Below are 24791 nucleotides of genomic sequence, written 5' to 3'. Positions count from 1 at the left end.
CGACTTGTTCCGTAGAAATGGTAATGCATTTGCATTTCGCGCCAAACACCGCTGCCTTGCGGTTAGGCTTTTGAGCCAAAGGCTTTGGTTGAGGACCCTAATCGTCCTCCTGTCTAGGTGTGGGCGCCCTGGCAGTATCCCAGCCCATGTACAACCATGAATTGCACATATACAAATAAGCTCATGCCACATCAGCCGTCGCGTGGTGCCATCAGCCGGGTCGCCTTACTTGCTGCATACAGCAGGGCGGGTAAGCGAAAACATGCTACTGCTGACGCCTCCCTTCTTACACTTTCATTTTCCGTCTTCCACCCTCCCCCGCCCAAATTTGAATACTTTCTCCGCAGGTCCCAGCTTTAGGACTGACCGTGTTGTTCGCCCTGTATCACGCTCAGTTTGATATATCATTTTGCCGATTCGAAGTCGGGGCCAAATGTTACTGATACTTCAATTCTGTAATTGCGGGCTGGTTTCCCGCAATTCACCCCCGCTGCTGTGTCTTAATTAAGAAACCGCATCCGCACCACATCACCTGGATATCAGTTTTCAAACCATCAGTGGTATCTGGAGACCGTACAGACAGACTTTCTCCATGTCATAGACTTCCCGGGGCTTGTGATTTTTTACCATATCTGCAATAACCGTCAACGTTCTCTCTGTCCTTTCGTCGGTTGCCAGCTTGATGCTACGTACAACATCCCACCCGAACATTCTACGCTTTGTGTGTCCCGTATATGATTTCTATCCGGAAGCAGTAAGCATCACATAGGTCGTAGAGTTGAGCGTGTATGAATCCATGGCCTGCTAATTTTGCTTTGCAAGGGCATGAATTCATTCGCGCTGAGTGTTGCAGTCCCATTTTCGAGTGGACGACTGCTCACTGCCGACTTGTGACTATTTGACTCCCAACCAATATACACTCATTTTGCCCCTAAGAATTCTCATTTCTAATCTACGTTACTGTTATCTTTGTTGATACCTCAAATCAGAACAATGTGGCTGAAGTGGATCAAACTCGAAACACTCTCCTGGTGGATAGCCTGATGGATTTTTTCTTGTAAGTTCCCGTGTTAATTTCCTCCTGGTTTTCTTGTCGTGACTTGTTGTATAACTGGATTCTCTTCTCTGGAGTTTTAAGAATACCCTGTCCGATTCAAGCTAAGTTTCAGAATCTCATTATCGAGTGCATCCATTTGGAACGTCGATTTTCACTAGCAATTGAGGAACAATGTACATACAAACTTCAGACGAATGCCTAACCTGCTGCAGTTCAGCTTGCTGTTCATAAAGAAGTTGACAGGAGGTCGATACAGAGGTCAGTGTGAGTAATCATCGGGATGACCCTGGCTACCCTGGACCTAATAAAAGGTGACAAGGAAGAAGGGTTGGTTGGGCACTTATTGCAGAAACACCTTTGTTCCGTAAGAAAATGTTCGGTAGCAAAGTGCTTACACCTTTCAAAGCCATTGAGACAAGCACAACTAAGCATCTGTCGGAGCAAGACTTCTCCAGTGGGATCGACTAGACGTCTTTTGTGAACCCCACTCAACAGAAAGCCAAAGCGTCAGTTGGGTACTCTTGCAAGGGAGTGACGTCGTACTCACTTGCAATATCTAAAGGAACTATCGCACCTAAAGAGAATCGGCTGGCACCCAACTCAGCGCACCCAGCGAGGCACTAAGATTCAACATCGCTCAACGTAACAAAAGCCGCTTTTATTTCGCGTTGTCACGTCATGAAGTGTCGTCTGTGGGCGTTTACGAACGAATTCGTTGAAGTGGAAAACACGGCAGTCAATCGTAGGTTGTACATGCCTCAGACACCGTAAATTTACAAGCTTTGTCTGGTGCTCCGGCGAATCGACTCGTTATCGGATATTCACGGCTCATTTCATTGCGTACATGCTGCAGCCAGTTAACGCCTGCTATATACTACGAAAACACCGGCGAGAAAGTTTGAGGTATTCAGATCGGAAAATCTAGGTTTCATAGGCATAAATTAAAACTTTCATCACGGTCGTTTTGTAACCGAGTCTTCTCAACTTCGATGATATTCCTTTGTGACACCAAAGGCGAAATTTGCTCGTAGCGTCATTATGCATGCTTTCGCGAATACATTTATCGCATTACAGTAATTACTTATGCCGTTGCCACAATCTCAAGCTCTTCATTGTGATGCCTCAACGCGATGCGAGGACGAGCAGAATCCTGAGGTAGGGATTCACACTATGAAGGTGCGAAGCGCTCGAAGAAACGATGGACCACTTTTCATATTCCATTTGGGTTAGCTTTTGTGAACACATGACCAATAAATAGAACGCACGGCCCAGTTCCACCAGTCCTTGCCCAGCTTATTGTCATATTATCGTTATTGCCCAGACAGGATATCGTAACCCAGTTCCGTGTTCCATAATGTTGTCACCAACAAGACTGGGCGAGAATGAGGGTAGGGAATAACCGTTGTAAGAACTAACGCAGCCAAAACTAGGGAAATAGATGTTACGAAAAATATCCACCGATAGGGGCACTCCCCATTGGTTAGGGATTTGTAGAAGCTTCTAAGGCTCCTTTGTAATCAAGGAAAGCCACTGCAGTTGCTCGGTGGTATGTGTGATGCTGCTTTCCATAATGTGTCACCAACAAGACTGGGCGAGAATGAGGGTAGGGAATAACCGTTGTAAGAACTAACGCAGCCAAAACTAGGGAAATAGATGTTACGAAAAATATCCACCGATAGGGGCACTCCCCATTGGTTAGGGATTTGTAGAAGCTTCTAAGGCTCCTTTGTAATCAAGGAAAGCCACTGCAGTTGCTCGGTGGTATGTGTGATGCTGCTCAGGCACTTGACTTGCGTCTTTACCTGATCGATATTCTGCCTGGTGCTCTCAGATTTGTTTCCCATGGTGATGTCAAACGTAGCTGTATTAGTGAAGCCAGTAGCCTGTTTCAAATTAGTACAAAGCTGACATCCTATGGTTTGCTTAGCGGTTACAAATGCTTTTTTGAATAAGGGCATTACGATTGACTAGTCCCACTTTGCTGTGATGCATTCTTCATCCCAAATTAGTTTGGGTAGCCTAGACAAGGGACAAAAAATTCGTCATCGTTTTTAACACCGTTTGGAGCTTACCTAGGCAGAGATACATATCCACACTTCATAAACTGAAGGAGTCTAAACTTGCGGTCACCAGCTTAATGTGAACTCCTTTGATAAGCTGGCTTAACCTATGTGTGAGAGTTTTCCGGTGGTCAAACAAGTAATTTATCTTTCAGCTTCCAACACTGAATGAGAGTTGATCTAAATCAAAGTGGGTACTCCGGAAAGATCGACGCTCACGAGTAGAGGTTAACTGTCGGCAACCAATGACCACGTGATCAACCTGTTGTCAAGGCTGTTCACCTCTAAGATGAGGTGAGGTAACGCGACAGCGTTCGCTGCGGACGAACCCAACACCAATTAGAAATAACTGTTGGTTAACAGGAACCCATTATTATTGCACCTGGAGTCTAAACTCAGACCGTCCGTTTGCGTCTCCATTGATTTGAGACGCCCTCCGGCAACTGGGACTATATATGAACCCTTCTTGCTAGGCAGAGGATTAGCTAATTCCCGATGAAAAATATTAAATCAAAGCTACAGTCGGTTGGTGCACGTGCAGAAGCCACAAATAAGGAATGCATGTTATTTCGGTTAGTCCTGGCTCTATAGAATTTCAACAAACGAAGACGACTGTTTACGGTGATCCAGTCAGGTAAGGAAGTCTCATTTCACAAGCTTAGGGATACACCAGTGCGGACATAACCCGCTGCAGCAGATGCAGAATCGCAGTTTACCTTAGACAGCTCTGATGTTTTTTTAGTACGCATAAGTCTTTCGATTGTTTCAAACGATTGAAGACCTATGGAAGCCCCAGGGAAAAACTGCGTCTACAATCAGTGTTTCGATACAAAATCACCGGAAGTTCTTGGCACTTTGATGTTGTGTTGGACAATTGGAAAGGCAACAACTTTCTGTCGATAAAGTGTCAAGAGTGCGCATCATATTGGCCCCTTTCCTTCAGAGTCCACACCCTAAACTGTGTTTTGAAAACAGAAAAGAGGTCTGAGAAGTGCACGCGAGACGGCAGATTTGAGCTATGGCATGCTATCAGTCTCTGGATACAGGAGTGATATGCGCGGCTGAAAGGTCTATGATCCACAGAGAAGTGATCGTCACAAGGAACAGGAAGAATAAATGAAGAGACAGTGTCGAGGAAATATGGGATATGTCAGCAGCCGCGCTTTTTGTTTACCCGTCCCGCTATATACAACTAGTAAGGTGACTCGATTGGGCACACCATGCGATGGCCAGTGTGCAATGGATTTATCTGTATTTGTGCCTGTCGTAGTTTTGTCTAGACCGAGATACTTAGACAGGAGGACAGTTGGTTTCCTCAACCGTAACGGCTCCAAAGCCTGACCACAAGGCAGCGGTAATTGGCATGAGACTACCATAATAGTTTAACTGTTAAGAGACATGTCTACACGGATTTTCCAACCGGCAATCTGGAGGGTAGGAGACCGGCTTAGTCTGACGTCTACCCATCGACCAATGTGGTGTGAGATGCTGCAAGTGTCACACCGACAGCCTCCCGTACAACTCAGTGAATCACGGGGTCGCACAAACCGTCACACCACGGTTAAGGCCCAGTCCCTTCGTGTGTGAAGTTCACCTACAGTCTTACTCTGTTCGTTAGTTCCCGTGCATAGTACTTACATTGATCATAGTTAACACTTTCACCAAACAAAATAAGTCCACGTGGTCCTGTTATAGTGTGATGACGGCTGATGGAAACTCTGCGTGAGCCTCAAAAAATGCGAAATCGGCAGTGGACTATCGAGAAATTTTGAGCAACCTTTTAATTAAACACCATTCGATTGGTCTAGCTGCTTTATACGTTTCATAAGTATTGATGATTAGTTGAATGGACTGTGGCTTATCCTCAAGCGAGGTCTTTCTCCACTGTACTCCCAATAAGTGACAGGTTTGTGCTTTGTCTAAGTTGCCGCCCAACTGAGTTGTTCGACAGTGATTGACAGTGTACTCACACTGTTAATTTCCATCACGAGAAAATGACAACTGTTTTGGGAGGATGGACTAGCATGAGCTATCTTCGATGTCTTCTTTAGGCGATTAACAAAAACGTGTACGTTTGAGGATGTTTTCAGAGCTTTGTTCAAAATTTGCCCTGTCATCTGCGGCAAATGTTCCATACGGTGCTGCCTCTGTATTACGAGCGGTGTGTCGGTCGATTCCTATTCAGTAGCGGAAGCTCCTTCAACCGTACGTGGAGCTAGAATCAAATTTACCTGGGTGATAATGTTAGCACTGACTGTGTCATGTGTGCGCGGGTCTCTGTTCCACTGACATTGGAATGTAATCTCATGAGCGCCACATGCACGCGACATCAAATTTGTCCGAGCCAGCCCACGTGTTCTAACGGGCATAATGTGAATCTGCCACCTGATCAGAAACCGGTCCATCGATTTAATTAATCACTGCAGTAGGAAGCTGCATGTATCTCTGTCCCTAATCCATGTTCATTTTTCACGTTGGTTCTCACTTAACGTTCGTCGCTTTCTGTCTACAATTTCAGACAACTATGCTGAAATTTTTATCTCTCACATCTACCAGTGTGCACTATTAGGTTGACTGGGATGAAGCTACGTGCTGTAACAAGTATAGCTGAACATTTCGAATTCTCGAATAACTAGCCATTTTCGGCTGTGAATGGCCAATCCGTTTAACCGGTAAAATAGGGATCTTTCTGCGCAATCATCGATTGTAGCTGCTGGACGAATAATGTCAACATGCCAAGTATTCCCTTATTCGTATCCAACTCATTCGCACAACTAGCCAAGAGAATAAGGCTTGCGTCCTTTAGTTTTTTTCTTCATCAAGTATCTTTTTATCTGAACTATCCATCTGAGTGACCCAAGCCCGTGTAAGCACACACATATTGTCCGGAGTGCATTGTCAACTTCAGCCAACAGGTGCGGTAAATCTACACTGTACCGATCCAACGATCGACTACTTACTACACGCGCGCACGACTGTCGTTGATCGATTGTTAGAAGTATATGCGCAGACACACATACACAAATTCAATGTATTGAAACTGTGTTATGTGGTTGGTGGATCTGTCCACCCGTGAACTCGATTGAGAAAAACAAATTACCGTAGTAGTGTAGATCAGGTGCCCTGAAACTGGTGCAATGTTAAATTTAAAATAGTGTTTCTCGCTGTTCAACCTTAGGTAATCGGTTTTCTGCGGCACCTCTCTCAAGCAGTTTTTATTCTACAATAAGTTAGCTCTCTCGAGCATTGAACAGGCCGAAAAAGTCAACCGTTACTCACTTCGAGGGATCGCCTCACGGGGAAGGAGGAAGCAGCCTAATTCCAAATTCCCACAAAACTCAATAGATAGGGCGAAAACTCCCATAGGAGAGGAATTCACACCAATTTTTTCTCCGCTGAGCTTTCCAGGACACTTAGTTCTTTTCGAAATTCTCCAGCCTGTTGTGGCTGTCTTGCAAGTCCACCAACCATTAAAGTGGGATATTTTGGAACACTTATTTCCGGTTCGACAACACCCTGTCCATCATCCACTTAGCTGTTTTCGCTTTCCTCCGTGAATTCCACGGAATTCACCAAAACCTTGCTGTGAAGGCTCGAGTCAGCACTACCTAAAACCAGGCTTCACCTGCCCTGTAAGCTCATCATTTTGACCTTTGACTGGTCGGCTGCTCCAGACCTGTATCACGAACCTACCAAGAAGCGACTAATTCTTCTCTGTGTCCCCACATTCACATGACTGTTTTATTGTACTGGTGCTCTACGGATACATTATTAAAGTATCGTACAATTTAATGGTTATACTCAAGTTCTCCGCAATATGTTGCCCACGCGTACATTCAGAAGCCCCCTGCATTTTCCCGTATTTGGCACAGAGGTCGTTTCCTGGTTCGACTTCCATAAAGCTATCATTTTTATGATGCGAGGCATTACCCTCTCCCTTAATGGTCGCGCTCGCTGGATGAGGAATGTATATTCGACCCTACTATAGATCGTCTTTGGAACTATGCATGTCTACAAGCTTCCCTCTTCATAATCTACTCCATTTGTGGCTGCTCTCTTTTTTGTTTACAGCAAAATGCTTCGTCACCCCAGTATACAGATTAGTTACTTCGCTGCTGGTATTGTCGCGCATCTTTCGTGTTTGAAGGACGATGTTTGGATGGCCGCATTGCAATCGAGCAAAGAAAGCCATATCAAGTTGTTGGTCAGTTGGCACAGTTTTCATCCTCACGTCTTTTTGCAAAACAGCTCAGTATGTGGTATCTCTGAAGGGACAGCGATTCTTTAGCCAATATGATCCTTTTTTGAAATGTCCCGAGTTGTGGGCCTCTCAAGGGGATGTATAATTGCTCACCCAGAGGGGATAATTACCTTTCAATGACAAGCAGGTTGAGTAAGCACTTCTTGTTCGGCAAATATGTTGAGTCCATGCAATTCGAATCAGTACTGTCATTTACTACTCACAGTACACTGCCCACCTCCGGCGAAGTGCTCAGTTGTTCTGATGATGTTAAATCCCCGTTCCCGCATAGATCAATCGCCCTAACCACTTCGTCAGATGAAAACTGTCTTACCTGGTTACCATTATCGAGCTCGAGGTAGCTCAATGGTAAAGGCGCGAACCCTGGCGCGACCCTGTGCACCTCGACTGCTCTTGTTTGGGCTGATGAAACTTGACAATATCGCAGCTCTCGTCCGTGTCGGCTAGGCGCTGAAAGTTCGTGTCTGAGCATTTATTTCATCATCATTATTTTGCCTCATGTTAGAGCTTGCTCCAATGAATACTGCATGTGGTTTGCTCACAACTTACCGATGGAGCAAGAAAACAGGTTTTATCTCACGGTAACGAATGGAACGGTCAGTTAGTTCACCCCATGCAACCTGCCCCAATTTCGCTCTATTGTGGTGGTTTGATCTGCACTATTTGGCAACCATGCCTAAGCGAGTTGCTTAATTTTACCTTGCGCATAATCCATAATGTATGTTAGTGATGACTCATTTTTCGATGTGCTATGGCCTCGCAAACTGTGGCTTACAGTCTATTGCCAAACCTTTGTATGAAGAACCACGTTTCTGTTCGACCGATACGGTGCTTTTCTCTCCAAAAAGGAAGCTCCACCGGAGAGTCTCCAATGGTATTTTGCTCTAAACCTTCCCCAAGAAGAGTTGAATGAACCCTGTATCCTGTCTTCCGTGGAAAGACAATGCTACATACGATAAAGCTCGCCGACCCATCATACGTTTCATGGGCGGAATAATAGAACGGATAGAAATTGAACGGGTACCTGGGCGCCCTCTCCAAGGAGGGAGGACTCTGACCCTGGCTGATTGCTGCAATTTTGTCTTCTTTGTAACCGGTGTGCATTGATTTGAAGTTAGGAGTTTGACTCAGGTTTATCGAGTTCATCATTGCAACTGATTTTCGAAATTCCCACGAATTTGACTGCCTTTGTGATCCACCGGTGTGAATTCTTCAAATCCCAGTTCCTTTATTCCAATCACCTCAGATCATGCCGGTTTTTTCACTTTCTGAACTATGTGGTGAATGAAAATAATTTATCCGCAATCTTCGCCACCTGTGTCACTGTGTACATGGAGCCTGACACTGAGTTCATATTCTCCCTTCATAGACTCTTCTCATTCGACTGCTTGGTTGATCGGTACATCCTTTCCCTTGACCATTTTTTGTTATTCTTGCTCACGAGTCTTTTTAGGACTATTGCAATGCTCAGACTTAGCTATCGGTTTTTTTTTGGGATTGAATCGCTCCTGATATTCTTGATGTCGCAGCCGTTATGTTGAAGCCCAATATATATGGTTACCTGTGTTCTTGTGGTCGACTTAGGAATTCGTGTTTACTGCATCCGACTTTTGGTCTGCCTCCTGATACCACCCACTTATTTACGTGCTTAACCCAATTTATCTATCTCTCTGTTTCTCCACCAGGGTCAGTCGGTGTGTTGCTGGCAACCACCACAATATGAAATGGTTGCTTATAGATCGTTTGAGCCGTTCGAGCAATTGGTTCTTCATCCACAGAGTCGCTTGGAAGTGCACCTTTGGGCAGTCTGGGCGATTCATCATATTCTAACTCGCAAAGGTAAGCTGGTTGCACCATATATCCGAGTTTCAGATTGCATCCTCACAAATATTGTCTTTATCTGGGTTTGTTCGAGATGGCTGGGTTGTTCGCTGCAGTTGGGCTCTCTGAAAACCCTTTAGAACGCTCTGGTCTGTTTGCAGGTTCTCAATGGCGTTCTTGTACCAGCATTCTTCAGAGATGTTTACTCAGACCCAAGGATGTTCTAGTCGGTCACTATTTTAGTTTGCTTGGATTCCTAGCGGACACGATTGTGTGGAGTGGTTTGTAAGAACACTTGTTGAATGGCCACCCTGTTTTGCATATATTTTGCTGGCATTGTATCCCTAACAGTCACGTTTTAGCAAAATCCGGCTTTCGGATGTTGGGTACTAGCCTAGATGAGGTAACCGGAAGTCTGGCAAAGTTGTGGTGGTTTCGGATTCTGTTGGTCGAACTCAGGTAGACTAGAACACTGCAGGACTGGTAATAGGTGCCACTCAACACGGGAAACTTACCAGCTATATTCGTTTTTTGTAAAACGCATCAATTGGTGGAATGATTCACACAATCATCACGTCCATAGGTGGCTGAATAATCAAAATAGTTGTGATTACCTTGGTCATTCCGTTCCAGACTTATTACTAGTCAGTTAAACCGAATTCCGTCCGAGGAGAGAATTCTTGTCCACAGAATTTTTTTAGTTGATATCATGGCATCTCTGATCATGGAGCAGAGCAACCGGGCATCTAACTCCCTAAGCTCTTGTGTTAGTACACTGAAGTCTTAAAATAACGGATTCATTGGAGGCCACCGTTTCCAAAAATGCGGATCTCAAGCTCCAATCCCATAGCAAGATACCGACTACCTACAAAACATTGTTTCAGATGAGCGAATGGTCTGTGCACCCATGGCATGAAATACTAGCTGCGACTTAATGAACGCAAGTTGAAGCATCTAATAATCGTTGGAATGGGCAAATGGAAATTGGCAGCAAGTGGTCGTTGGTACCATCCGTAACTTCGGCATAGTTCGCCTAGTTGAATTTGCAATCAGATTGTGACCGTAACACACTCAACGTACAGCAATCACCGATCAGTCAGCTCTACCGCCTTCGATATGCTGTGTTCTGTTGTCACGTCAACTCGATATAGGTTACTTTCACCCCTACGGGATAACCGACCGGCAGGCTCACTGAAGCTTTGTTAACTCCGTAATATCCAAGAGTTGCAGTGGAGGCGAAAGTTTTAACGCTCAACATTTAACGAGCGAATTGAGAGAATACGGGTGGATAAAACGTGGGATATAGGGAAGAAGAGGTGTTGGGACATAGACTCCTAATGGGCGAGTAGTTTGGTCCGGAATTACTATATTTACGAGTTCACCCTAGGATGACCCATAATTCCGTCACACCCGATTACAGACTTTTCGTTCTCTCCAATACTCGTCCACTAGAAAAGTCTATATGTCTCTGTGCAGCTCGAGAACCTGTCAGATATATGCAAGGCCAGCTACCGTACCATCCCAAAATGCTAAGTTCCACAGTAGGTGGAGTTATCATTGTTTCAACTGATAACATGTCAGTTCATTAGTACCAGCCTTCCATCCGCTTGAGCCAACTCTTCTTCAACGTGGAGCTCAGTCAACTGAATTCTTGTATTCTCTTCCTCTGTTTCTTTGCAGAAGCACGCTATGTACCAACTCTGCGAAATTGCAAGCGCCTTCTCAATTTTCTGCGCTATGTAACTTCCGCAGATGAAACCGTTCTCTGCGCAAACAGCCTTCAGCGTCAACATTGTTCAATACCGGAATCCACTGATGATCAACTCAAACAACCGGAACCAATATCCACACTCTCCCTGCCAACTCACCCAGATCCCACAAACACTACTATTTTGGATTCTAGCGAGGGGTCCACGGGCATTCAGTCTACAAGTGGAACACCAAATCCATGTCCCGGATATGCGGGCGATGCGGTTGCTTTCAGTGATAGGAAATCATCATACACACTGATTCAGGACCGTACAAAACGTTCGCTATCTAGTGGATCAGTCGGCACAGTTTTTGACCAAACAGAACCGGTACGAAAGACCGCAGCTGGTGTGTCCGCCTTCGTTGGGCCGGATACCTCACAACTTGAATGTGCCAGGCTGATTCGGCGTCTGGCAACGGAGATCATTGCCGCTGTAGATCGTCATTCCTCAAATTCCATCGCTGAAACCCTCGGCGCGGCCGTTTCATCCACAAGTGAAGCTGGACTTACTTGATGTAGTCAGTTCTAACTTGATCGTTTTTCTACTTTTCTTTCTGCTTTGTGAGAACAACACCCCGTTGGATTCGAAAAGTTTGCAGCGACCATTCTTCCTCCCACCACCCGCAGCATTTCTTGCATTCACTGGTAGATTCTATCCACACATCGAGCAGCGACAATCGATCCAGCTTTGCTGTTTGCATCCGTTTTTTCCAACTCACTAGCCTCATCCTCATCATCATGATGGTCGTTGTGGTGTCATGTTGCTATCTCCAAGTGTTTTATTCGTCCAGGTGGATGCGGTGGTCTTTGGTTTCGCATGTATCCAAATGATGCCTGTCTCACTGTTTGTCGCATCCTACCGAACACGTATGTGGTCAAATTCCATTTCCCCACGGGCTCGTCATCCTAAAGCCAGATTATTGGGCACTTTTGTTCTTTTCGTGCTCGAGTGTTCTTTCTCACAGCTTGTACAAAAACACGTACCTCGACCCTTCCGTATGCGTATTATGATGGACCCCGCACAACAGCACTCGTACTGGGGTGTGCTGTCGAGGTAAGCTTTGGTTCGGTTCAACACTGCTTTCTTGTTTTTTTTCGCTCTGACCCTGTCCAGACACAGGAAAGCTCCATACATGTTTGGACGTCCCGGCCGGTTGTTCCACCACCTTGCTGCCGCTGCGTCCCCGCAGTTATACACATTGATTACAAACATTGTTCACGATACACACCATTGACTTATCTTTCTTGAGCACGATCTCCGACTGCGTTTTGTGATGCATGTAACTGGGGCGCTCACAAATAAATTCGCGTGCTCTACCCAAGTCTGGAATCTTTTCGTACTCCGTTGTTTCATTCGTCCATATTTAGGACATTTTCGATATTTATTGGTTTCCATCTAGGCATAGTCACGGGTATTACAAAGTTTCCCCGAACCTTATCGATTCTAGATTTCTTGTACCTAAGCTGCTACGGTCTGTTTTGCGTGTTGGACAGTTGGGCAGCCTGAGGCCATATTGTCCCCCCCCCTTAATCGTAGTGTGACACCAGAACCGATCAATTCTCACAATGAATTGATGTTTCGAAAATTGGTAAATGGAGATAGATTGTTAGATCCATCGAAATAGTTAAGAAAACTGCTAAGAAATGGATCGAAAGTTCTGAAGCAGAGGGGTGCAATAGCGAGACTTTGATCATCGATAAGGAGTGCACCTAATCAGCATGAAAAAAACAGTCAATATACTTGAGTCCATTGCTTTTTAAATTATTTTTATAAGGGTTCTTGCAGGAATCCGTGAACTGAATACGAATGATTCAAATTACGGACACCAAATATATCGATTAAGCAATAATGGATCGGGAAATGTTTTACATTCTTGCGATTTGGATTCGTAGAAATAGCATATGTCATCTCAGTCGAAAAAACCTCCGTTCTTAGGTAGAACGAAACGGTCTTTCGTTAACAGGCGTTTTATTTTATCAGAATACGGGCGCACAATTTGCCTTAAGGGAAGCGACATGAAAATACTAAAAATAAAACAGGAGCAACAAAGGCATAGAATGACCGTCCTCGTTCCGTCGGGGAGTTTTCCAGTGATATGTTCTGTTTAGCAACTCAGGACCTACACAAATCACTTTCGTATCATATATTCCAAAAACTCGGGGACAACTAAGGCAATGTAAAGTGAAACTTGGAATTTCGGTGTCAAGACAGGTAACCAATCACACACAACCCGAAAACTGTCGCTGCGGAATTACGGAATTACTTGACCTCAAGCTACCACCTTGACGGGGTGGTCAGGCTTGAGCACTGCACCAACCCCATGGACTACATTCGATTTAATTTCGTCCCCCAAGCTGCAACCATATCAGGAAGGCCAATGGATAGAACTCAGGCTAAGAGCAGCTAGACCCCGTACTACGAGTAATCGTATTACGTGGCACTCGAGCCAAAAACGTGTGATAGGAGTGTGAAGGGGTGCGTTGTTTCCTCCAGACAACCAACATGTCTATGTTTATCGAAGCAGTGATGCTGTCTTCTCCCGGGGATGGGTCTCTTAGTTTAACTACGTTATGCCTCCGTAAGATGAAATGCTGAAACCTACCGATGTGGTTTGTAAACTGTGTCACCAACTACGGTAACGGTAACTGGACTTTGAAAGCGGGAGACTCAAGTGTATCCCGCCCGAATTTCTCGTCTATGATATTCTTTAACTGAATTTGCTGCACAAAGACCGTGTCGTCTTTCAGTTGGTACGTACATTCGATGTACGGTTGGAATTCAGTAGTCTCCGGCTGAAACCAAATTAGTTTGCGAATGAGTGTATTTCGGAATTTCCTATAATTTGGGCTCAGGTGAAACATAAGGTAACAACCTGGAGGCTGCGCCTACCTGATGATCTCCAAGAAGACCGGAGCCGATCGTGAGTCGCCCAATTGTCATCAGCAACCTTATGCGTGGTGTTACATGAAGATAACTGGGAATTCTATAGACTAGACCTTAGTAGTACGGTTTGAGCATCTTGGAGAGTTTTGATGTGAAAAGTTTATTGTTATTTTTATTAGAAGTTGTGATCCGACGTTTCAGATATCCCAGGTCTCTTTCCTGGATAATTTTTCACTAATTCATGTAGTTTTGAAAATCAATGAAAAGGTTGCCCACCCATGCAAAACCACAACTGGAATTGTTACCGGCGTTCAAGTCCCAGCTTGTTTGTTGATATTGCTGGCCTCTAGTGGGAGGTGGATTAAACATACGACAATATTGAGAACACCAATTGTACATGGTATCAGTTTTTATCAGCTGCGGATTCCCTACATTTAGCACAATGATGAGTCAAGTCCCTTGATGTGCTCTGGAGATGCCTACAGGTACCCAGAAGGCAAACATTTTATTTATCATCTTGATTCGGTTATTTTCCGAAAGAAAGTAGGCTGAAATACCCGTGGTACTCTTACACGTGCTTATTCAGGCCGCCTCAGGTTATATGTCGCTTTCTTCCTGCATCTCCAATCTGTTGATAGTGAGACTCGTGTTCTTGCAAGGTCACTTGCATCCGGTGTTCAAATATGGATCATTTCCGACCAGCGTTGCTCTACCAAACAGTCCAACTGAAGCCCTGTTGTGTCATTAACCGATGAGAGGTAATGAAGTACAAAGATCAAGTATAGGTCGAATTGTGAAATTGCATCGTTCAGCTGTGATAGACACCAGTTTGGCACACAGCTGCCATGCAAGCCTAAGAAAGCACGATGACTGAGCTGCTACCAGATTACCCAAGTCTATACAGGAGCTACACAAATGCTCGGGTTGGGCTCTAATCACGGATGCACTCCTCAGTAGCCCAACTTACTCGGGTTCACGATTGGATACCATTGTATTTTCTCTATTATCTACTTTCGCATTTAAATTATCCTGCTTTCATGCGTCCGTACTCTAAATGAACAATGCATAGAGAGCGTATGGTGTGGCTTTTGGTTCTCAGGGTTCTGGTGCGACTTGATAAATAGAAAGCGTATGGTGTGACCTTTAGTTCTCAGGGTTCTGGTGCGACTTGATAAATTCCTGTAAGCTTGGGAACACATATTGAGCTTTGTTTTGTCCTAAAATTGCAATTTTTCTAGATTATATCGAAGGAACAGGACTCCTATATCCCGTCACCGTGTTTCTGATAAAACGAGCCACAATCCACATGACTGTATCTCTAAATCAACCCAGCACGACTCCGATTGCAGTCATCCTACCTTTAACTACGATCGGCATAATTCCAGGTATACTTAAAAGGACAAAAGTGAACCTTCAATAGTGGCCTATTCCGTGTTGTATTGTTTTGTTACATTCACCTGGTATATGAATAATACACGTGGTGAACTTCTAATCTATTCTGCCCTTGTCTAGTCTCCATATTAAGGTTGGGCTGCTGATGAGACACTCTCCGAAAATGTAGAACGCTGACCACTGTAGCATCATTGATCAAATCGAATCATTATCCATGAGGAGTTTGACCGTATGCTAAGGACTCGTAACATTAGAATTTATTGCATTTGCTGTTCGCGCGTTACGGCAGCAATCATCCACTTTTTATGGCTTCAGGCGGGTATTTCTTATAGTCTCGAGACGTTGCCTCGGTTTAGCGACCCAAAAGTGAGCTAAACTTCCACCCGAACAAATGGTTTTAATCGAAAGTCATCTCTTTCTTACATGAGCCTGTGTAAACTTCTGCGTACCGCTGCGGCGTCTTTCTGTAGGGTGTTGATGTCTTCACCTTGATTGATGAAACTTTCGCAATAAAATGTCCAAATTCAGAAATCTGATCAATTGAGCGAGCACAGCTTCCTGCATTCTCTTCTGTAAGCCTGTCTTTCGAATTCAGCCCAGCCTGTGTTTGGAACAAACCCAATTCTTCCTCTGCTGGCTCGTACGACGCTACTCTTGGTCACTCAGGGTAACTGTGCAATCTTGAACACCATAGACAATCTTTGCAGGTGATCTTAGAACTTTGCTGTGCAAGTCTCTTTGGACGTCCTGGGATAGGCATGGGTGTGAGAACTAATGAATTAATCGATCTGGAGCAAATTTTTAGTGCTAAGCTCAGCAAAGCTTTATCGAAATTGGCGTCGTTTTGTGTTGTCTCTGAATGGCTTAAAATGTTTGGTATATCCTGATTTGCTATCCTTTTCAGAACGGTTTTGCATGACTGCGGACTCCGATCAACCCAAATCTTCTAGCGCTTTAGATCCCTGGAAGGTTGACTCCCTTTTCACATATTCAGATATCCCCAACCGGGCTTTTAGATTCTTGAAAGTCATCCAGCTTTTGCAACTGATATTGGAGAATCGAGCGACGACCCAGCACTTGCTGGACTTCAAGCGCTAAAGTATGAGTCAGAGGATCCCGACGGTACTTCATCGGACATCTCATCCTGACATTTTATTCAATTCTAGCCAATGCACTAAGTTACAAGGATGAAGGGAATTATCACTACAAACGAAAAGAATTTTCTAAGGCTATCGATTCCTACTCTGGCGGACTTCGAGCCAAACCGAAAGACATGAATCTTGTGGCTGTATTGCTTACCAATCGGGCAATTTGTCACTGGTATTTAAGTAACTGTTCCAGTTGGTTTCTTTGTAACCTACTTTTAATTTGCAGAAAATTATAGGTCTTGTATAATGGATTGCAAAGCAGCTCTTGTCGCGGACCCACAACATCAAAAAGCATATGTTAAAGGTTGGTTTGTGTTCACCTAATTTTTCTAATATACACTACAGCAGTAGAGGCTTGCCTAGCTTTGGACAAGATCCACGATTGTCTTGAGCTTTGTGAACTCGGTCTAACCAAGTTTCCTGGCTGTCAGAAATTGACGGAAGCTCGTGCGAAGGCTCGCCAAAAGCAAAATCTTTCTGACCAAGCCGAGATCGCAAAGATCAAAGCTCAACGTGAAGAGGAAAATAAACAATTGACAACTTTAAAGCTCATCACGGTAAGTGAGGCCAGGACATTTTCATTATTCTACTTTCTGCAAGTAATTCCAGGGCGATGACTTGCCGACTATCAAGTTTTATTATCATAAGTAGTAACGGTGTCTACCGAAGGTTAGAGTTGAGCGGTAGAACCAACCCAGCGTAGAAATTCGTCGTCTGAACTATTGTGGTCGTAGTCCGCGGAAACCTGATGCCCTCAGTCGATCACGTGGCGCGATAAATCCCAGTAAGAGCCTGGGACACTAACCAAAAACATACTATCTATCATGCGATGAAACTATCAAGTCTCATATCTTGATATTTTTAAAGTCCTTTTTGATCAATAATTCGTTCGGCCGAACAGTTAACTGGTAGAAGTAAGCTCACCATTCTTTAAATTAAGCTAATAAACCCACGCACACAAACAAAGCACTCCAGTTGGTCCGTGGGACCCCCGTTGCAACGTAGCTCAACGTTCGCTATAATTCCGCGATCACACTCAGCGCCATGTCTACCGGTGATGTCATGGGATGTCATGTCACAGGGATCCACGACTCTCCTATGCTCCAGTGCGGGTATCTTGAGAAGTGCATAAAACTGAAGCATTTTTCACCTTTTCCCGACATGTACCCACTTGTACTATACTGAAATTCAATGACCTAGGTTACACTAGTCCGTTTGGGAGACCTGGCTAACTCCAAGTTCATAATGAATAGTATTGCTGCACTGACTAGGCTGTAGCGGAATCGGACAAATAATATTGCGTTCACGACCTCATAGCCCTAATGGTGGTGCTGTTCGAACCTCCTGTGCAAATTCTTGCGTCGCTCTTGGCTTACCAAAGGCTGGACGGCTTTGCTCGAACAAACAGCAAGTTCACTAAAGTCCGCTGAAAGTATCGCCCACCGAATATTTGGTAAGCGTGCCAGATTTGGCATGTTCCAGTCGTGTCATTTGACTTTCTGTGATTTACCTTCCTAATGCACAGGTATGAAAAATACCTTCTGCTTACATGTGTTACCAGTATCCTTCGGAACGACGGACGAGAATTTCTTGACGTTCCACTGCAAATTTTGTTCACCCTAAGAGCACCGAAACATTTTCATGTGTTACCAGTATCCTTCGGAACGACGGACGAGAATTTCTTGACGTTCCACTGCAAATTTCGTTCACCCTAAGAGCACCGAAACATTTTCATGTTGTCATTATCACAAATTTATTCCTTACATTTTCCGGCTATTAAGTAAGGATACATCCGATGTTATGTTCATCATGCTAAGTGCGTGTCTGTATGTTCGTGCGTCATGTAGGTTCTCGGCTATTTTTCAACGGTCGAACAGTCGAACGAGTGCTTATACCCAATCTAAGACCCGATTACATCTGTTTAGTCTCTCTAGTTTCCTCGCGTCTCCGAACACTCATGTATCTTTGGGACGCCATGTGAAGCATATTGAGAAAAATGTCAAGATCAGTTTTGAAAGCATTTAGACTCAAGTAGACTGATGTTTTATTTGGGAGTGCTATGCCCCTTTGGTCGCCAGAATTCCCGGTATAAACTAAACGAGACTCCAATTTTGAAGGGAAAAAAGATGTTCAGCCATGTTTCATTTATTTCATTCTTTGGTTGAAGCTGTTGCGGTTCTTGTTTCGCTCTGAAAATTTCAAAGGTGATGCAAGCGTCGTTGAGATACACAATGGTTTGAAGAAAAAACGATCTCCCAGATTGGTGTTTCTTGCATTCACACATGCACTGGAAATTTTTGAGAATCAAGCTACTGCTGAAAGGAAGGATCCTATGCTGTGGAGTTATTCATTAGAAAACACCAACTGAACAGTTACAGACTATTGGGCAGGGAAGCAAAACTCTCATATGCATCTTGTTTATGAAAATTCTGTATCCGTCTTCTTCTCGAACGCGTCTTCCTGGACTTTCCTGGATATTCATTGACTATCACTCAAACGTAAACGAATGCTACGAAGCAATTCCACAAATCCCGTAATAAATCCCACTTTCCAATAGGCGCAAAGCGGAGTCATGCCTCATCAGTAGTATCCACCGTCACACTAGTAACTCCTTGTTGATCCTTACAATTGCCATTTTTGCAGCTGATACTTAGATACCAGTATGATGGATTCTACATTTTCGATCTACTGTGCCTTTCGATCTGGTTGAAACTCATCAGGCGGCTGAGACAAGGTTCAATCGCCTGATGCCTGCATTCATATTTCGATCGCTCAACCTCAACACAACGCTACTGCCAACCTCCTAGGGCGTATTATCCGCAGTAATTCCGCTTGCTCTAGCCTATGCGTCCAAATGCCCTAGGAATCTGGCTAATTGTATATCTTCGGATAATTGCTCCCCACTTTTAACTAGCCTCATTTTGAGCTGGTGACTGAATACGCCTGTTTTTTCTAGTTACATGGTGTTTTCTCACCAAAGCGCGATTAGCAGTAACAGGGTTTCTCTCCAGTTTTCTGAAATTTCCATGGGGCGGACCAAGCTTGTCGTTGATATGTGCCCCAATTTTTTTGTGAATGTTTGACCTATTGAGTTTGTTCAGTAAATGGCTTGACAATCACCAGGTGCCTAATTCCACGCTTTATTTCCTAGCAAAGTAGTCTTTCTTTTGCACTGAGCCTGCCAGACTACGCGATAAGGAGAAGACACAGAACTAGGGACATGGCTGTATTGTCAGGACAAAACACACAGAGCTTTTGCATAAGTATATAGGATGACTAGATGGCCAAATATGGTCGCTCACCCGTTCGCTCTGTACAGTCAATGGCGGTGTGAACAGTTTCAGCCCCACTCCACTGGTCTTACGTTGCTAAGCCGTGTTTGGTGGACTCCGCCAACGCACCTGCTTTCCGAACGTGTCGTACCGATGATGACTTTGGAAATGCGTCACTCTCTGCACATGTACTTTTTCCATGTCTGGGCCCGTCCTGGCAGCAGTGCTGTCCAAACGACATACCGCATGGATGATGTAACCCTGGAGCACCTACTCAATGAGCTCTGACGTGCTACCATGATATGCAGGCCGCGCAATAGACGGGTTCATGAGTGGAGTGTTGTTCCGTCCACTGAAAACCGTTCTGAAACGAACCGGGAAAGAGCCTAGTTTGTTTTGACAGAATTACTCGAACCTACGTTATTCCACGTCATCTTATTAGACTGTCATCTATCTACCAAGTATGCAGTAGACATTCAAAGAACGGAGAAATTAGCGAAATACACTCTTTTGCGCACCAAATTGGTTTTCACAGGATACCTAACTGAATCTCTCGTTTACGATGTTCTTCAGCTGAAGGTACTGCACTAGGCCGCCTCATGTTTCACTTGGTACGGTACGCCAGCATCGTAATACATTATATAGCCGCAACATACTACTCATATGGTTGCTGTCGAAGGGTTTTCAGCAACTTCATGAACGGTGTGTTGCCTCTAAACAGAGGAAGTGGTAGGGTAACACACAAATGGGTGTGAAGAATGTGTGAGCTATCGATATTTAGAACACAATGGAGCTGCGAGTAAAAAAACAGTGAAGTTCGAGGCACATCGAAACGGATCAGAGGTGTGAATGCCGGTTCAATGGGAGGGGAGGGAAGTTAAACTGGACAAGGATAAAAGTTGGTAGGGGAAACGGTTCTATGGCATATGAAATGAATCCGCGTCCTGCCGTACCAAGACGGAAGCAGTGTCTCTTTCTGGACGTATAGCTTTCATTTGAGCCGTTGTGGAGCTGCACTTTCTTTCTTCTTACTTATCTATATGCTGGGTTGAAACGACCGAAAGTCGATCAGTTCATACTTGCCAACAAACTATGGAAGTCTTGAACAGCAAGCTCATCCATGTAGACAACTGCTTTCCCCAGGATGGAACATTCTAAAGTAGTGCTTAGTGAGGTTGACGTTCACGCAGTCTGTGGCATTACCGTGTCTGAGATTTGGCGTTCAATGCGTGACTGCCCTAGTCTCTAGTCCGTCTGATAATGATGACGATTTGGCAATTGTGGAGCATCTAGAACATCGCCTCCGATGCTCAGTCATACTGGTTGGATGAATACACCTACGTCATCATTCGATCGAGTCAAGAAAGCACTAGTATTCGCACACAGGACCATGCATTCTTATGTTGTTGATAAGCTTGCACTGACTGTGACTAGTGCGTACCTCTCTCCCCTCCGATGACGCCAGGTAGCTATTTTGCATACCGACGGGAATACCGCGCACTTTCAGATAGGCCACGGTTGGTCGATATTATCGATCGGCGACGGTGTGATGGTCATTTAGAAACCGTTTGTACAGGCTCATGGAAGATGACCCTGCTCTTATACCAGGTTATCTATGGCGGGGATTTAATGTGCACGTATTTAATACGCATGTCAGTTCTGTGTCATCCAATCACGAGGGTCGCTGAGCGATCTGTCAAAAATTGCCTGAACAAATTTAGAACTGCAGGGTCGTGAGTTTTTGTTCATTCATACATTCTCCTTCATTCGGAGAATAACACCACAATAGTTTAGTTATTATTTGGGAAATATGGAATGTGTATGGGATCTTCACTCTGTAGTGCTACGGCTCAGCCGAAGGTTTCAATAAAATTATGTAGTTGCAACTTGCTTCAATTCTTCTGTCGAACGGGCCACATGAATCCACACCCAAAAACTAAGGCATTGCAGGTATTTTAGGTAGCAGTTTTCCTAAGATATTGAAACATTTCTTGCTTTTTAGTGTTATATCGGAAGCGCGACTATAAGTGAGCGCATCGGACTGTTTCGGTGAAAATTCATCATGTGAACCAACGGCCACTTGCGGTTATTCTTCCTTTTTGTTTGACTGCTCATGAGTGGCCTAACTTACGGCTGTTTATTGTAACACTGTATTGCATTGCTGCCACTTTTCCCTGGGCTTTCGCTTCCCCTTAAGGTTGCTTGCGATTTCATGTCAACTCTATCCGTTTTCGAGTGTCTGCTCCTACGGAAAAGTGGGTCTCTCGAAAGTCGAACCCGGAACCACTCAACTGTCAACCAAGTCAGTGAGGCCAGCATGCCAGGATGTTGCTCATACGTGAGCGTCAGCTGCTCCGGCGGATGATGTAATCGAACGCCCATGGAGCTCGGTGTAATGTCTGTAACTCTTCGTGGCCCACATGGAGTTTACAGATTTTATGCACCCCTTGATCGCGTTTCAGACTCTACAATGCTGAAAGAGGATGCCACCTTAAAGCTCGGGCTATTGGGGCAGCTCACTAACAGTGGCGTCGCCATTTCTTACGGCCAGAACGATGTATCAACCACTCGGGTCTGTTTTGATAGAGATACGTCGCTGCCGGTTGAAACGCCTCAGTCCGTCAAAGCATGGACCGTCCACCAGCTTACGTCAGTTACCCAGACTGTCAACCAGACAGCAGCGGTCTAAGTGGGACACCTTGAAAGGAATCCTGTTCGTGGCCATCGAAGGCCAACTAATATCCCTTATGATTGGAATGGACATACCTACGGCACATTGAGTACTAGAAAGCCGAACGGGAAGGCCGCAGGGCCTCGTGCTTATCGAACACCGCTAGGATGCGTCCATGGGACTAGTAAATGACGCCAATGACAATCTAGCCCGGAGCAACCAGTTCAGCAGCCATGCGGAAGACAGTCTGAGTTCGAGGTTGGAGACCATGTTTGACGTGGAGTTTTCTGACCCAACATCGTACAAACGCTGATGAAGAGGCACTATCTGTTGCAGTGTTCGCCGAGATTGTCAAATAGACGTTATGAAATCGATCTGCCCTTCAGAACGCGTTTAACGAGCTTGTCGCCAAAGTATCTCGTAACCCGTCAAAAACTTAACCCCCTTGGTGAAGGATGTACCAAAGACAGTCATCTCCACGTTTTGACACATGGCACTCGTTACTTCGTTACGCTGCCAGCTAACGACTCAGTTATATTTGTGCCGGATAGTCTCTGTTACCTCCCAAATGTACTGACTGTCTTGTGTGCTGTTATCTTGTATACGACTTATACTGCTGACTACCCATATCCACAACGCAGCTTCCTCACCGCCCTTTCTACTGACTGCCTTATTGCTGATGGTGCGTTGTGCTTAGTTCATGATGTTTAATCCATTTGTTCATGGTACCACTTTCCAATACAGCATCTACCACCCTCATCCGTCTATTCCTAGTGCCTACTGAGTACGAGCCTCGTATGGTCCAATAGATCCAATCGCTCTGAATGATCCTTAACTACCCGGATTTTTCACTATCCGGGCGGGATTTGTGTAAGTTGCTCTCAGGACAAGATCCACTGGTTGGCCGTTGTGTTCGTAGCATTAATGCAATTACTGTCCTCCAGCAATTTATAGTGGACTGTCCTGCATACAAATACCCAACCGCATCTACCAGGTGGCACTACTGCAAACCTTCATGTATCCTCTGACTACGGTCATCAGTCAGCCTCGTATGTCAATCTCACTTGAATAACTCACGACCAGACAGTTGAAACGCTGTGAAGCGTGTCAGAATGAATGCACCATGTACTCTGGGCTACGCTATCGCTTCTACTAGTGTGACAGTGGTGATTATGATGAAGTGTATCCGCATACAGAAAGCCATGGGCAAACAACACAGTGATCCACAAAGATCAACCAGTTGGATGTGTAATTTTGGAACAAACTTACGTTGCTTATTGGTCCGCTGTTTGGCTCCATAAATCTGTAACTTTTCTTTACCTGAAGAGTGGTACGTTAGACGTTTCAAAACCTGGGAGCATTCATGCGCTCAACTTTCCTTCTTGCAGGAACTAATCTTGGAAAATTATTTAAAAAAGGTGTCACATCCAAAAGGATGTGACAAAACTGGCATCGAGATTCATTGAAATAAACGAGCAACTGAAACAACCAGTTCAATCCGTCTTTTGAGTACCTATGATTGTTGCACCTTGCTCCTGTCTCAGAAAATAAGTTTCTTATGCCCAACTTTCTAATCACACTAGCCCTATGGCTTCATATTCTTTTATCATTTTATTTTATCGCATCTGTGAGTGTGAGCGGATGAAAGAAATATTCTAGTACAAGTGCGATTTCAAGCATATGCAGGGACACGTTGAAATCGCAGCAAGGAGAGCAAAGCAAGTGATGCAAAGCGGGTAGTTTGCTTCTCTGGCTTGGATCAGCTTCTGATTTGTTATGGCAACATGGTCGTTTTCCCTACAGTAAGTGGAGCGGAGCATGGACTCTCGATAGAACTTCATCTTGATACGGCGATCAGTTGCCAGATCTGTGAAAATCGTCCCTCATTGTTCATTCCAGTAGCGAGTCCTGTAAGGCTCTTGTGGTCCGTTTTGTGACGCGTCGCGTTTGGCCATGCTATCCCAAGTGTTCAGCAAGACATTGATCACCAATAACAGTAAGATGTTGGGACGTCTGAGAACTTCCGCGTTGGTTATGCTGGCGAATACTGGGCTGAACTGAATCGAGGTAACCGTGGCAGTTGTCACTCTGTTAACCAAGGTCTTGTGGAGATGAACTGATATCGGGATCTACACAGAATTTCGCGTCATTCTCCCGGCCTTACTTCAAGCTCAAAATGTGAAAGACGTCAGGAACCTGAAAGCTTTCGACCACCGATGCCCTCAATAGATTCTGGTTGCTCTTTACCTAGAGTGGTCACTGGGTCACATATACAAATGGTCTGGAAATAACAAGGTTCTAACACCTCGGCAAATGATTGGATAATGAGATGGGCTGTGGACAATTTCGAGATTTCTGGCACTGAGATCGTCGTAGGCGAGAGTCTGGAACACGCAAATCGCGTTTTTCGGAGGAAGGAAGGATGCGAGTGTGTATTTAGAAGGGTTGACCACAGTCATCCCATTTTTCAATTTT

At 44.7% G+C, this 24791-nt stretch overlaps 1 protein-coding gene across 1 annotated transcript in view; it reads left to right on the top strand.

Moving 5' to 3' along the window:
- T265_01847 (hypothetical protein) overlaps positions 1-24791 on the top strand; it is a gene marked incomplete at both ends in the record, with an annotated part of 74870 nt that overhangs the window by 38361 nt on the left and 11718 nt on the right. Inside the window, 5 exons of the mRNA XM_009165957.1 lie at positions 990-1057; positions 7189-7321; positions 9064-9217; positions 10880-12003; positions 16130-16930. Of these exons, the coding sequence (XP_009164221.1) occupies positions 990-1057; positions 7189-7321; positions 9064-9217; positions 10880-11463 (939 nt within the window). The remainder of the gene's footprint in view (positions 1-989; positions 1058-7188; positions 7322-9063; positions 9218-10879; positions 12004-16129; positions 16931-24791) is intronic.

The sequence above is a fragment of the Opisthorchis viverrini genome (assembly GCF_000715545.1).
Source record: "Opisthorchis viverrini unplaced genomic scaffold opera_v5_20, whole genome shotgun sequence".
Lineage (NCBI taxonomy): Eukaryota > Metazoa > Platyhelminthes > Trematoda > Opisthorchiida > Opisthorchiidae > Opisthorchis > Opisthorchis viverrini.
This window is presented reverse-complemented; position numbering and strand designations above follow the sequence as displayed.